Source organism: Mus pahari, chromosome 3, assembly GCF_900095145.1.
Source record: "Mus pahari chromosome 3, PAHARI_EIJ_v1.1, whole genome shotgun sequence".
NCBI classification, from domain to species: Eukaryota; Metazoa; Chordata; class Mammalia; order Rodentia; family Muridae; genus Mus; species Mus pahari.
Genome location: NC_034592.1, coordinates 18,309,949 through 18,324,140, shown reverse-complemented (window position 1 = coordinate 18,324,140; position 14,192 = coordinate 18,309,949). Strand labels below are relative to the sequence as shown.

The 14,192-nt window shown below is 49.9% G+C and overlaps 1 protein-coding gene across 12 annotated transcripts in view; it reads left to right on the top strand.

Moving 5' to 3' along the window:
* The window catches only part of Fnbp1 (formin binding protein 1), a 116,206-nt gene extending 102,745 nt beyond the window's left edge, over positions 1-13,461 (top strand). For 6 of the 12 annotated variants that reach the window (XM_021192117.2, XM_021192115.2, XM_021192113.2 and 3 more), the window contains 4 exons: positions 2,548-2,680; positions 3,179-3,300; positions 3,551-3,687; positions 6,260-6,454. In XM_021192117.2, the coding sequence (XP_021047776.2) occupies positions 2,548-2,680; positions 3,179-3,300; positions 3,551-3,687; positions 6,260-6,438 (571 nt within the window). In that variant the 3' untranslated portion in view covers positions 6,439-6,454. Of the gene's footprint in view, positions 1-2,547; positions 2,681-3,178; positions 3,301-3,547; positions 3,688-6,259; positions 6,455-10,679 lie in introns of those variants that run through there. The other 6 variants (XM_021192116.2, XM_029536100.1, XM_029536099.1 and 3 more) reach the window with 2 other exon arrangements.
* Positions 13,462-14,192: the final 731 nt, after the last annotated feature.

Sequence of the window (14,192 nt, the reverse complement as noted above, 5' to 3'; positions counted from 1 at the left end):
TCCTCCTCCTCCTCCTCCTCCTCCTCCTCCTTTCTTCTTCTCTTCCTCTCCTCCTTCTTCTGGTCTGTCTGTCTGTCTGTCTGTCTGTTTATTTGCAGACCAGGTTAACCGGAAACTCAGATTCCTGCCTCTCTGCCTCCTGCTGTCTGAGACTATAGGCGTAAGCACCCCAATACACCTTTGTTGTTTTGATGGTTGCTTGTTTGTTTGTTTTTTGAAAGAATCTTGCCCTGGAAGTCATTATGTCACCCATGCTGGCCTCAACTCAGAGTAGCAATCCTCTTGCTGCAGCTTCCCAAATGCTGGGATTACAGGAGTGAACCCCGCATGTCTCTTCTCTGAGTGGTTTAGTGGTCTGAAAACAAACTGCAACTGGTCTGCTCTGGCCACTAACAGACTAGCATCCTGTGTGCAGCTCTGCCTTGGGTACAGGGAGTCTTAGGAGGTTTTTCTCAGAGGATAAAAAGGGTGTTTTAGCCACACAGTGATGGTGCACACCTTTAATCCCAGCACTTGGGAGGCAGAGGCAGGCAAATTTCTGAGTTCGAAGCCAGCCTGTTCTACAGAGTGAGTTCCAGGACAGCTAGGGCCACACAGAGAAAGCCTTTCTTGGAAAAAAAAAATGTGAGTATTCCTCTGGCAAAGGGTCTGAGTTCTGTTCCCAGCACCGACACCAGCCGACTCACAACTCGATAACTCCAGTCCAAGGGGGCCTGATGCCCCCACCTCAATGGGCACTTGCCTTCATGTGCATAGACACCCTCCACGCGTAACTAAAAATTATAACAATGATTTTAAAAAGAATAAAGAGAGAAAAGCAAAGGTGGCATCCTTTCTAATTTTAAGAGTGAGTGTGTGTGTGTGTGTGTGTGTGTGTGTGTGTGTGTGTGAGTGTGTGTCTCTCTGTGTACATGCATGCACACGCGAATGACATCCAGAAGCCTGAGAAGGTCAGAGATGTTGGATTCCCTGGTGCTGGAGTTACAGTTATGAGCTACCTACTGTGCGTTCTGGGAATTGAACTCAGGTCCTCTGAGAGAACAGCCTGTGCTCTGAACCTCTGAGCCATCTCTCCAGCTCTGAAGGCAGCATCTTAATCATATTGAAAAGGCATCATAAAGGCATGGCGGCGCACGCCTTTAATCCCAGCACTCGGGAGGCAGAGGCAGGCGGATTTCTGAGTTCGAGGCCAGCCTGGTCTACAGAGTGAGTTCCAGGACAGCTAGGGCTACACAGAGAAACCATGTCTAAAAAAGTATAAAATAAAATAAAATCATACAATTCAACAGAGGCTCTGTAGACACAAAACTCTGCTTCTTTAAAGACTTCAGTAAAATTCCAGCTGGGGAGACAGATCTGTGGGGGAAGAGCTTCCTGCTTAAGCATGAAGGACCAGGTTCTGACCCCCAGTGCCCACGTAAAAAGCCAGTGAGAGTCTGTAACCCCATCTCTGGTAAGAAGTCCTGACTCACAAAAACAAGTGAAGTGGCTGGAGAGATGGCTCTGCAATTATGAGTCCATGCTGTGTAATCATAGGCTCCAAGTTCAGACTCCAGCACTCAGAACAAGCCCAACATCCCTCAGACACTTCTAACCCAAGCTCTGGGGTGGGCAGAGTCGGCATCTCTAGGCCTTGCCTCAAAGGAAAGGGGAAAGAGTGACACAGGCACAGGACCGCCTCCAGTGGCCTCTGTGTATTCACACAGGCGTCTCACTGGCATGCGTGTGTGCACTCACACACACACACATACACACACACAGAGTTGTTGTTGAAGAAAAAGAAAAGGTAGACAACAGATAAAGACTCCCAACGTGACCTCCATGTGCACACATACCTACACACACACACACACACGCTAAAATCAGTGAACTTATGAAGAGATTCATCTGAAGCGAAGGGATGGTCTCACTGTCTAGTCCAGGCTAGCCTCCTGCCTTGACCACCTGAGTGCTGAGATCACCAGTGTGTGTCACCAAGCAAGCAGGGTGATGGGTTTGAACAGCTCCTTTCCTTTTCTTCTCTTTTATTTTCTTCTCTTCTCTTTTCTTCTCTTCTCTTTTCTTTTTTTTTAGATGTATTTATTTGTTTTATGTATATGAGTGCACTATAACTGTACAGATGGTTGCGAGGCTTCATGTGGTTATTGGGAATTGAATTTTAGGACCTCTGCTCAATGGGGTCAACTCTGCTTGCTCCGGTCAACCTGCTTGCTACGGTGTACTTATACCTAAGTACACTGTAGCTGTCTTCAGACATGCCAGAAGAGAGCGTCAGATCTTGTTATGGATGGTTGTGAGCCACCATGTGGTTTCTGGGAATTGAACTCAGGACCTTCGGAAGAGCAGTCAGCGCTCTTAACCTCTGAGTCATCTCTCCAGCCCAACAGCTCCTTTTCATTTTACAAGAAGAATTGAGGAAGAGGTGGTGTGGAGCCTGTGATGTCAGGGATGGGGTTTTCTGGAAAGCACAGTAGGCTTTTCATGCAGTGACAGAAAACCCGACTGGCTCCAGCCTCAGCCCCCGTGTTCTTGTTATCCCTTTCTCAGAGATGCCATCACCAAAATGAAAGATGTGTATCTGAAGAACCCTCAGATGGGAGACCCAGCCAGCTTGGACCAGAAACTCACCGAAGTCACCCAGAACATAGAAAAACTGCGGCTGGAGGCTCAGAAGTTCGAGGTGTGGAGAACAGAGAGAAGCGGGAAGGGGAAGGGTGTCTCTGGGCAGGCCCCCGGGGGAACCCCCACCCCCATCCCCACACCCCACCTTCTCGGTGGTAGGTGTTACGGGAGTGCTAGGCTGTGTCCCAGGAGAGGAAAACCACCCGACTGACATGTGGAGTGTGGGGTTTCCCGGGGTGACCTCACGGTCACGGGACTGAGTCAGGAGGAAGTATAGAATAATTTTATCCGTGATTACATGGCTGCCCAAGAGTTTGGCCCAGTGGTGCCTGCTGTCTGCCCTGTGAGGTGATTGGTAAATTTGGTCAGTGGGGGCTTTCCTACCCCTCCCCCAGCTTTCAGAAGAAGGAAGCCGTTGGCTGTGAGCCTACCTATATCGTGCACGGTCTGAGACATCAGGCTTTAAGTGACTGTCCAGCTCTGAGTTAAGGCCCGACAGCGCATGATCTAGCCTAGGCTAGCCCGATCTAAGTCTTCTTGTGGCTTTTGCTTCCAGGCCTGGCTGGCTGAGGTGGAAGGCAGACTCCCAGCTCGGAGTGAGCAGGCACGCCGGCAGAGTGGACTGTATGATGGCCAGACACACCAGACAGTCACTAACTGTGCCCAAGACCGGGAGAGGTACAGTACCTGTGAGACCCTGCCTCTGGCAGAGAGACGGTCTGGCTTTGTACTTACATTTAAATTCTAGAATAATCTCTCCCGGACAGAAGGCAAGAGTGTCTATTGCGTTGCCTCTGATTTGTCCGACGTGAGAATATCTCAGTTTACAGTCCAGTCCGGGCTGGTGATCCGCTTGAGCACCGTGTGGGGCAGACCAAGCCTCCACGTTGGTCGCTATAGTTGTCCTGTGTCTTCCTCTCTTGAGCAGCCCAGATGGTAGTTACACAGAGGAGCAAAGCCAGGAGAGCGAGCACAAGGTCCTGGCCCCAGATTTCGACGATGAATTTGATGATGAGGAACCGCTTCCGGCCATAGGGACCTGCAAAGCCCTCTACACATTTGAAGGTACCACTGCCCATGGCAGGCCCTTCCCAGACTGACTGGGCTGCTGCCCTCCCATACCTACGATAAAATTACAGAAAAAATGTATTTCTTTATTTTATGCATAGGGGTGTTTTTGCCTGCATGTGAGTCTGTGGACTGTGTTAGAGCCTGGTGCTTGTGGAAACCAGAAGAGGGCATCAGGTCCTCTGCAACTGAAGTGACAGATGGTTGTGAGCAGCCATGTAGGTGGTGGGAACTGAATCCCAGTCCTTCGGAAGAGCAGCCAGCGCTCTTAACCTCTGAGCCATAACTCCACTTCCAGAAAAATAAATTTAAATTAATAAATAAGATAGAAAATCAATAAGGAAGACATCTGACATCAACCTCTCTGGCTATTGCATACTACACACTCACACATTATACACTTATACACACTACACACCCTTACACACTACACACACTACATACTTTTTTTTTTTTTTTTAAAATTTTATTTATTTATTTATTGTATGTAAGTACACTGTAGCTGTCTTCAGACACTCCAGAAGAAGGTGTCAGATCTCGTTACGGATGGTTGTGAGCCACCATGTGGTTGCTGCGATTTGAACTCAGGACCTTCAGAAGAGCAGTCGGGTGCTCTTACCAGCTGAGCCATCTCACCAGCCCATACTACATACTCTTAATTACACACACACACTACACACTCACACATTTCACATTCATATACATACTACACATTCTTACACACACTACATACTCTTACACTACATACTCACACACTACACACACCTACACTCTTATACACACCACACACACATTACACACTCACACACTACACTCTTTTTTTGTTTGTTTGTTTTGAGTCAGGATTTCTCTGTGTAGCCCTGGCTGCCCTGGAACTCACTCTGTAGACCAGGCTGGCCTCAAACTCAGAAATCCGCCTGCCTCTGCCTCCCAAATACTGGAATTAAAGGCATGCGACACCATGCCCAGCACACACTACACTCTTACACACTATACACTCACGCAACATACTCTTACACTGCACACTCACACACTACACACACATACACTCTTATACACACCACACACATACATTACACACATACGTTACATACTCACAGTACCTGGGTGCTTTTACTTGGCTGGCACTAAGGAGCTGCCGACAGGCATACCATTGTCCCCTCTGTTGGATCAGCCAGGTAACAGGTGGAGCATCAGCACATGCCTCCATCTGGACATGATGCAGTCCAGAGAGGTACAGAGGATGCTGCGAGAGAAGGGGTGAGGACTCAGGGAAGCACAGAGCCCTGGGATGAGTGAGCTGACCGATCCTCCAGGATGCTCAGGGCCTCTGAGGACCAAGGGTGTTCACTGTGATAAAGGCTGTGCCAGGGCGCCATCAGTAAAGGCTGTGCCAGGGCGCCATCAGTGTCACCCCCAACACATGCACATCAGAGACCCTGCTGACAGGTCCTAAAATCACTTGACCTTGCCCTCTCTCATTTCTACTGCTGGGATGAAATATCCTGAGAGTCGGGGGAGAAAGGGTTAATCTTAGCTCACAGGCCAGGTCCCAGTCCATCAGAGGAGGGCAGCCAAGGCAGAAATGGCTGCTCATGCCTGTGCTAAGCCAGCTTCTACTCTTACACAGCCCAGGACCTAACCAGGGATTTAATCATCAATTACAGTGGTTATGACAGCTTCCCACCAGCCAGGTGGTGGTGGCACCAATGCCAGCCTTCAGTCCTGGCACTCAGCAGACAGAGGCAGAGGCAGGCCTAGTATACAGAGAGAGCGGAGCTCCAGGACAGCCAGGGCTACACAGAGGGAGGAGAAAATACAGCCTCACACAGACACAGACACACACACACACACACACACACACACACACACACACACACACACACACACACACTGACTTCCCGGTGGTTTTCCACAGCTGACAGACCTAATCACATGGGCCCCAAACCAGCCTACAGGTGTGGCTGGCTTTTAAATGATTGTAGAGAACCGACTGGGGGCCTTGGCTAAAAAGAGGACACAGCCATATTGTGGTTGAGAGACCTGAGCAAAAGGTAGAGGAGAGCCAAGGCTAGCCCGATGGCTCATCCTTAGGTCCTCGAGATGTCCTGGGGAAGGACCAGTAGGAAGAGTGTCCCAGTGAACCCAGGTCTCCTAGGCTACTAGGCAACATTAAAGGAGAACCAGGAAAGTAGAACCTTGACTTTAGAAAATGCCAGAAAAGGAAAGAGATGAGGGTACTGTGGAAGCTGAGGGTGGACCCTTGCCCCTGCCCCTGGCCTAGGAAACCCCTGAGGGGAGTGGCTTAGAGGAGCAGGTTCTGCAAGGCTTGTGAGAAGTCGGGAGTGGCGGGCAGGAGGAAGAGGGGTGTGTCCTCAGAGGACCTGTGGAAGGGTCCACAGACGATAAGAGAAACCTAGAGATGCGAATGTGGAAGGAACGCACTTAGGGCGGAGGAGAACCCAGCGAGGGGACGGTCTGTGCACAGATCTCACCTCGACTCTAACACGCCATTGGCAGGGCCCTCCCAGTGCCACCTGAGACCTCACACCTCTCTGTACCCCTCCAGGTCAGAACGAAGGCACCATTTCTGTAGTTGAAGGAGAGACGCTGAGCGTGATTGAGGAGGACAAAGGCGATGGGTGGACTCGCATCCGCAGAAACGAAGACGAGGAGGGTTACGTCCCCACTTCCTACGTCGAAGTCTATTTAGACAAAAACGCCAAAGGTGCTAAGACCTATATTTAATCCACTTAAAACAAAAAGCACTGGAGTTGTCTCTCCCCACCACTGTGGCTGTTACAGGCCTTCAAGAGGTCAGCAGAGAGCAAGCGACTCAGACACCCAGTGAACTGGGGGCATCTTGTGCCTGGGTTCGCTTGTCCAACTTGGCTGTGTGCAGAACTGCCACCTGCTAGCTTATAACTGTGTCATTTGAAATCTGATCGGCGTTTCCATTTCATGCAACAAAATGTGTAGATTTTAAAAAGGATGCATGGTGGTGGCTCGTGCCTGTAATCCCAGCTCTCAGGAGGCCGAGTCAGGAGTAGCCAAGTGAGTTTCAGGCTAGCCTGGGCTTCAGAGAATCCAAGTGAGTTTCAGGCTAGCCTGGGCTTCAGAGCAAGACCCAGGGGAAATAAGTCATAAATAAAAGTGACTTCATCGGTGGAAGTAGCATCTCCCTGTCCTTGAGTAAAGCCTGGAACATTTTCCTGGTGCCCACACTGAGTAACCTGAAGTTGCACTTCAGGTTCCCTGTGTTACCCGTTTATTGTCTGAGTGTCCCAAACAATCAAAAGAGGCCCAGGAAGGTGCGCTCCTTGAGCGATTCATTTTGACTTGACATTCATCTCCTGGCTCCATCTGTGGTAGAGTATCTTCAAGCTGTTGACGCAAGCTTGTGTAGCAGCCGAGCGCCCCAACGCCCCTGTGGGCCTGATTTTGCTCAGACTTGGTTCAACTCCTCTTTGTGGCCGGAGGGGCAGCTTTGCTGCGAACAGATCCCGGTGCCTCAGCCGTTGCAAGCAATGGACTCAACATGTCCCCTTTTAAGTGGAAGGCTGTTTTTCTTTTTAACCTTTGGCATCTATAAGACTCAAAGTTAGAATTTACCAGAGGCTTTGGGACTGCTGGCACATTTGACCTGCCTAATTACAGCCCGAATAAAGTAAAAGCTCTTAGTGTTTTAAAGGAATCTGGGCCATGTGGGAATTTGCATTTTTAAGTCAGTACTGATGCTGGGATGGGGGTTAATACTGGGCATGTGCAGAGACTGGACTGAATGGTGCCCATCATGACAGCCCACCTCAAGGCCATCAAGAGCCGGCTGTAAATGGATGGAAATGAGAAAACATCCACTCATATCCAGCCTTTTCTTTTCTTTTCTTTTCTTTTCTTTTCTTTTCTTTTCTTTTCTTTTCTTTTCTTTTCTTTTCTTTTCTTTTCTTTTCTTTCTTTCTTTCTTTCTTTCTTTCTTTCTTTCTTTTTTTTTTTCTTTTTCTTGTTTTGTTTTTTGAGACAGGGTTTCTCTGTGTAGCCCTGGCTATCCTGGAATCCTCTCTGTAGACCAGGCTGGCCTTGAATTCAGAGATCCACCTGCTTTTGCCTCCTCTGTGCTGGGATTAAAGGTGTATGTCGCCACTGCCCAGCTTTTGGTTTTTTTGCCTTTTATTTTTTTTTAAATTTGAGGCAGTGTAACCCAAGATAGCCTTGAACTCACGATTCCCCTGCCTCAGCTTCGTGATGGCTGAGATAAAGATAATATTTCGTAATAGTGACTGGCTCTTGGCAGTTACATAAGTGGCACAAAGAGGTCCCCATGGCCTTCCTGAAGCCCCAGCAGCCACACCTCAGACTAGTGGGCTCTCTGGAGTATCGAGCTGACCCAGCCCACCGGACCTGTTTAATACACATCAGCTTTGTAGATCACATTTCCTCTGAGTAAGTCTTGCTGTCACCGTGGTTTTAAGGTCAGCCATTGTGGGGCTCCTTCAGGAGCAAAGTTTCAGTTCCCCCTGCAGGAACCCTGAGCCCCTGAAGAGCCTTCTGATTGGGTAGGAGGAGGGGCATGTGCCCAGGTGGCTAGAAAGACTGGAGAAGCCCTTTGTCCAGAACTCACTTCTCGGCTGTGACCTCCTCCTCCTCCTTTTCCTGCTCTTCCTCCTCTTCTCTCCTCTACTTCTCCTCTTCTTCCTCCTCCTCCTTCTTTTTGGTTTTTCTAGACAGAGTCTCACTATGTAACCCTGGCTATCCTGGACAGCCTGAACTCACTATGTAGACCAGGCTGGACGCAAACTCACAAGAGTTCCACCTGCCTCTGCCTCTCGAGTGCTGGGATTAAAGAAGTTCATTACTCCGTCAGTAGGCAGAGGCCAGTAGAGTTTTGTGTGTTCAAGATCAGTCTAGTCTACACAGTGAGTTCCTGGACAACTAGGACTACATAAGATAGACCCTATCTTAAAAACAAAACCCAAAACATCTCAAAAAGAGGTCCAGCAGTGAGCTGGTGAATGGCCTGCTGGGTGAACCGGAGGGGTGTCCCTCCAGTTTGTGCAGGTCCTGGTTTTAGTGTGTGTTATTAAGTTGACTACCTTAGGAGCCGAACAGATGAATGAGTTCAACATTGACTAAACTGAATGATACTCTGTAGTCTCTATCTCCTCAGTAGTGAACACAAATTTCTCCCAATAGTTTGATGTTTAAAAAGGGAGACTGGAGATGTGGTCAGGGAAGGTATATAAAGACATTTGTCCCCAAGCCTGACGAATTCGAGTGCTGTCTCCGGGACTCACGTGGTTGAAGGAAAAGACCAACTCCCCTAAGTTGACTTGTGTCCCAGAAGTTGACCTCTGACCTTCGTGCATCATGGCACACGTGCACACCCACACAAAGCACACACAAATCAATGTGAAAAAGAAAAACTAGACAGTTGGGTGCAGTGGTCTGTGCTTGGAATCCCAGCACTTGGGACCCAGACGAAGGTGGATCTCTGTCGGTTCAAGGCCAGCCTGGTCTACATAGTGAATTCTAGGCCAGTCAGGGCTACAGAGTGAGATCTTGACTCAAAACAATAAAAAATAAGTAAGTGAGGAGGGAGCCGAGCTGCCTGCAGCCTTCTCCTTTTAGCTGAGGGGTGTATCTGAGGTTAGCAGCCATGCAGGAGCCGCCCCCACCTAGCCTCTTCCACACCCTGCCCTCCTGCCTCCAACAGCAGTGGGCCCAGCTGCTGTTCCCTGAGTCCCAGAAACTCAAAGCACTTCTCAGAGTTTTAAAAAAAGCGCAAGGGCACTTTCTCTCTCTCTCTGGTATCAGTGATGTACTTACTTAACCATTGCCAAACTCCTTAGACTCCTCCAACCCTTTGCCTTACGGTGCCTTTTGACATCACTTCCTGTTTGACCATGTCTGTGATCCTGCACCGCGGGGTATATTTGTATATATTGCAGTTTGAAACCTAGACGGATGCCTTGCATAGTGTTGTTTTATTTGTTATTCTTCTGCCTAACCTCCTTTTTGTTTTTATAACTGCTGGGGAGGCCCCTGGACCCTTGCACTGTAGCTAGGTCCCCGGCTGGCTGCTGCGCACTTGACTTTATTGTAAACCCCTGGGCTCTGAGTAAGTCATTTGAATATAGTCATCATGACTGCGTCTCTCTGTTCTTATCCTAAGAGAAAAGAATCTCTCTGTCACCTTCCAGTTGTGCCCTCGTATCTGCCTCTCTAATAAATATTATTATTTTTCTCAGTGCTGTGTATTTTAAGTGATTTTTCTCTTTTTGAGAACATTATTCTCTGTAATAAGTATAACGCTTTCATCTCTAGTACTGAGGACTTTTCAAGCCAAATGCTTTCCCCCTCCCAAATAATTCTTCCTCCCTTTCTTACCCCTCCTGTCCTGAGGGCTTGGAGCATCTGCTTTTCTTGTATCTTGTCTCCCTCTGGCGATGGAGAGCTTTCGCATTTAGTGAGGCTCCAGCAGCCTTAGGTTCCCCTCTCACCAAAGGTTCCCCTACTACAGAGACCTGTGGTCACAACGGGAGAGAGAATTTGCCCTTTAACTTCCTCACACCATCCATCCTGGACCAAAAAAAAAAAAAAAAAAAAAAAAAAAGAAAAAGATTCAGTTTGTGAAGAAGATGAGCAAGTGGGAAAACTTATTAATCTTTTCTGGTCCAGAAATGGGGCCAGCTAAACATGGGAAATAAAAGGCCAGGCCTGTTTTGCCAGAGAATGGAGGCAGAGACAGGCGGGTCCTGGGTTAAGTGCATCTTCAGTTAATTTGAGGTCGTCCTAGACTACCTAAGAGCCTGTCTCCAAACAGAAGATGTAGCCTCGAAAGCTCCCCATGGCAGAGCCACTGTGGTAACCAGTTACTCAAGCCCCTCCCTTCTCCACAGGCAAGCAGTTTGCCCGCAGCAAACCGCCTGCCTCTCTCTCACCTGCCGCTTTCCCTAACTCAGGGTTTTCTCTTCTTTCTTTTTGTGCCATAGGTTCCTAAAGGAGTGGCGTACATGGCCAGAGTCCCCCGAGAGCCTCCCGGGAGGGAGCCACCATCGTCCAGCCCGCTTGTCCCCACAGGCCTCCAGCAGCACTCAGCTGGCTGGGCAGCCTCCAGCCCACCTGCAGGCTGGGTTCCCATATCCCGCCTCCCCTTCCCCTTCACAGCATGCTCCTGTGGCTCCGCCAGTCCCTCTGCCTGGGTACAGCACGGGTGTTTCTCTCTCGCAGCCCCCCCCCCCATGGGGGTTGTCCACTTCACTCCGCTCCCTTCCCACCCAGGCTACCAAGACAGCTGGACATGTACCCTGTATCCCTGCTCCTTCCGGGCTCCCAGTCCACCTGCTCATCGCCTGGCCACTCCTTGCACATCTCACACTGTGCCTTTGTCAACCGTCACCGCTGGTTTCCTGGTGACTAACAGAATCCTGACAAGGAGGGCCAGTTGTGCATCAGGTGGACTGAGCACCCACCTGTCTGTCATCCATGTGTCTCTTGGGACTCAATGTCAGATGTGTCCTTCCGTCCAGAGGCTGCTGCCTCAGGCCCTCCCTGTCATCCAGCACTGTTACCTTCCATACTCCATCCCAGGGGATCTAGGGTAGGACTGGGGCACCTAGCCCCCATCCACCCCCACTCTGGTTCTAAACCATCTACATGGCCCTAAAGTATTGGATGTATTGGAGTCCCAAATCCAGCCTGTGGGCCAGCCCCGCTGTCTTGTCTGTATCTACCTTCTATGAGTGCTGCCTGCCTGTTTGTGGTACCCTGTGATGGAGGGCCTCACAGCCACACTAGTCACTGTAAGGCGGGCCTGCGGAGTCCCATAAGTAGCATTTGAGGACTCTCCTCTGTTCCCACCGAAGACCTTGTGCCTCTTGTGGTCCCTCCAATGGCTCTGGCCACTGCTTCTGCATCGAATCCTGTTCTCTAGAAGCCCCAGAGAATGGATGGAGCCTTTTGAAGCTGTTGCCTTCCTAGAGTGGTAGAGCTTTGGGGGAGAACCGAGGTGGTCCTTCACACCTTTGAGCCACTCTTTCTCTCCTTTCCCGGGACAGAAGTCCTCAAGACTTAGGACTTGGCCACAAGCCCCTGTGAAGGGTACCCTGCAAGCATGAGCTGGAGGAGGCTGGCTGGCGTCTTCCTCTGGGCAGTTGGTAGCTTAGCATCAAGTCAGAGGATGAAAGACAGGGAAGTCTTATAAAACCAGAGACAGGGACAGAGAGGGCAGGTCCTCAGGGTTGGGCCTGTGCTTTGTCCATGGTTTGTGGAAGTGCTGACATCCATGCATTGGGGCCAGTATTACAGACATTTTGTGAGGAACTACCTCACAGCAGAGGGGAGGGTACCAAGGTGGGGAGCAGCTCACAAGGTGGGCCTGGCTTTGGGTTTCAAGAGCAAGCCAGGAGCCGGGTGTGGTGGCGCCCGCCTTTAATCCCAGCACTTGGGAGGCAGAGGCAGGTGGATTTCTGAGTTTGAGGCCAGCCTGGTCTACAGAGTGAGGGATTAGAGGCAGGCTTTCTTGGCCCCGCCTCCTCCCAAGTAAGGCCAAGCCAGACACACTGCCCTCTGGGGCCCCTGTGAGGCTGTTCAGGACTAGGGGACAGTATGGAAGCCTAGTACCTAAGAGTGAAGATTGTCAGGGCCTCAGCTCTGACACAGTCAGTCTGACCTGTGGCCCAGGCAGCTCCGCTCCAGCACGTTACCAGGCATCTAACTCCAGAACCTCTGATTTTCACCAAGTTGGGCTGACCACTGTCCCCTCCATGAGGAGCCAGAGTGGTTTTTATGGGTCTTGTTCACAGATCTCATTAATGCATGAAGGACGAAGAAAGGCTCTTGCCACAAAGGTAAAATGGAGGAGGCTGCCGGTCTTCAGATGACCGTTAAAGCCTGCACCTGTCCCTGTGTCCCCTCACTTCTTTTTTTTTTAATTTCCTGAACTAACTTTACATCCAGAAAGACTGGCGGGTGAACGTCTTCAGGCCGATCTCTGAGAGACGATCTGCCGTGGACATCCTGTGGAATTGTACCGGAATTGTACCGGCTGTGGGGGGAAGGGAATGCAGGAATCCCCAGAAGCTCTACACTCCCGTCCCCAGGACCCACTGCCTGTCACCCCTAGCTGCTAGTGTGCTGAGACAAGAATGACTCACTGTAAAAGAACCTGCCCTGCAAATGACTTAGAGATGGAAATAAAAGGAACATGACATTTACCACTTTTTTTTTTCTATGCAGGATGTGAAGCTGCAGTGGCCCCTCCCTCTAGGCTGAGCATGCTTATCCGGGGCACCAGCCCAAATAACACACAGGGAGGCCACTAATGCCTTCTGGTGACATCTGTAGTGAACGTAGAATGTCCACATGAAGTTTAAAAAAAAAAAAAAAAAGTTCCGTTCCTGCCAGTATTTTTCCCAGAAATTGCCCTTTTGTGATTACTTTTGACTCTGTGTCTGTACGTATAACATCCAAAATGTCTCTAATGCTAGCCCCAACTTCTCTTTTAGCCTGACATCAAGCACCTTTTAAATCATGCGTGTGTGTGTGTGTGTGTGTGTGTGTTCGTGCGTGCGTGCCTGTGTGTGTGTGTGTGCGCGTGTGCTAATTCTAAGCCTTGAGGGCAGGGCACTGTTGGGAAGGCCCTCAGAGTGTCAGGTCTTGGTCTTGCCTGCGACTCTGGAGGTGGAATTAAAACCAAACAAAGTGCTTTCAGGAGAGAGCACTCTTACCCGTGTAATTAAATGTTAGTCCTTTCAATGTTAAATAAAGTATAACTTCTAGTGTACCTGGTTCTCTGTTGTATGAAGAAATGATGCTGGGCCTGGGGAGGTGGCTTAGCAGGTAAAAAGCTGAGCACAGCAGGTGCCCGCCTGAGCCCTCAACACTAGGGGGTGCAGGTGGGGGGCGCAAAAGCAAGGAAATCCCAGCTCCCAGGAGGCAGAAGCAGGTGGAGTTCTGTGAGTTCAAGGACAGCCAGGACACCCAAGGTTACACAGTATGGCCTGCCTCAAACAACTTAAGATAGTAACAGATGGTAATGCCCAATGATAGTGATCTGGCCTCCTAGACGTGTAAGTTGATGAAACACATCCATAAGAAAGTGTGTGCACACACACACACACACACACACACACAGAGGTGGGGGGGGGATTCTAGTGACAGACACTCCCAGGGCTGAGGGCTGGTCTCTGGTCTTCTCTATCATTATGTAAACTCAGGAGGAGTCATTGTACTCAGGGAAAGGCTAGGGACCTCCTTATCTATAAATGTCACTTCCATGTTGTATCACAGTGACGACACATTGTGTCCCAATGGCAGGCATGTGGGAGAAGGAGTTCTGATTGGGGGTGACTCCTTGGCAAGTGAGCATTTCCTTTCTTGCCCCTCCTCCTTCAGCTGGTTGGCCTCTGCCCTCAGGGATGCCGATGTGTGTGTGGGAGGGAGTCTAAGCAGGGGGACATGGTCACAGTCCACTTAGGCTCCTCTTCCCGATGACTAGGCTAGAT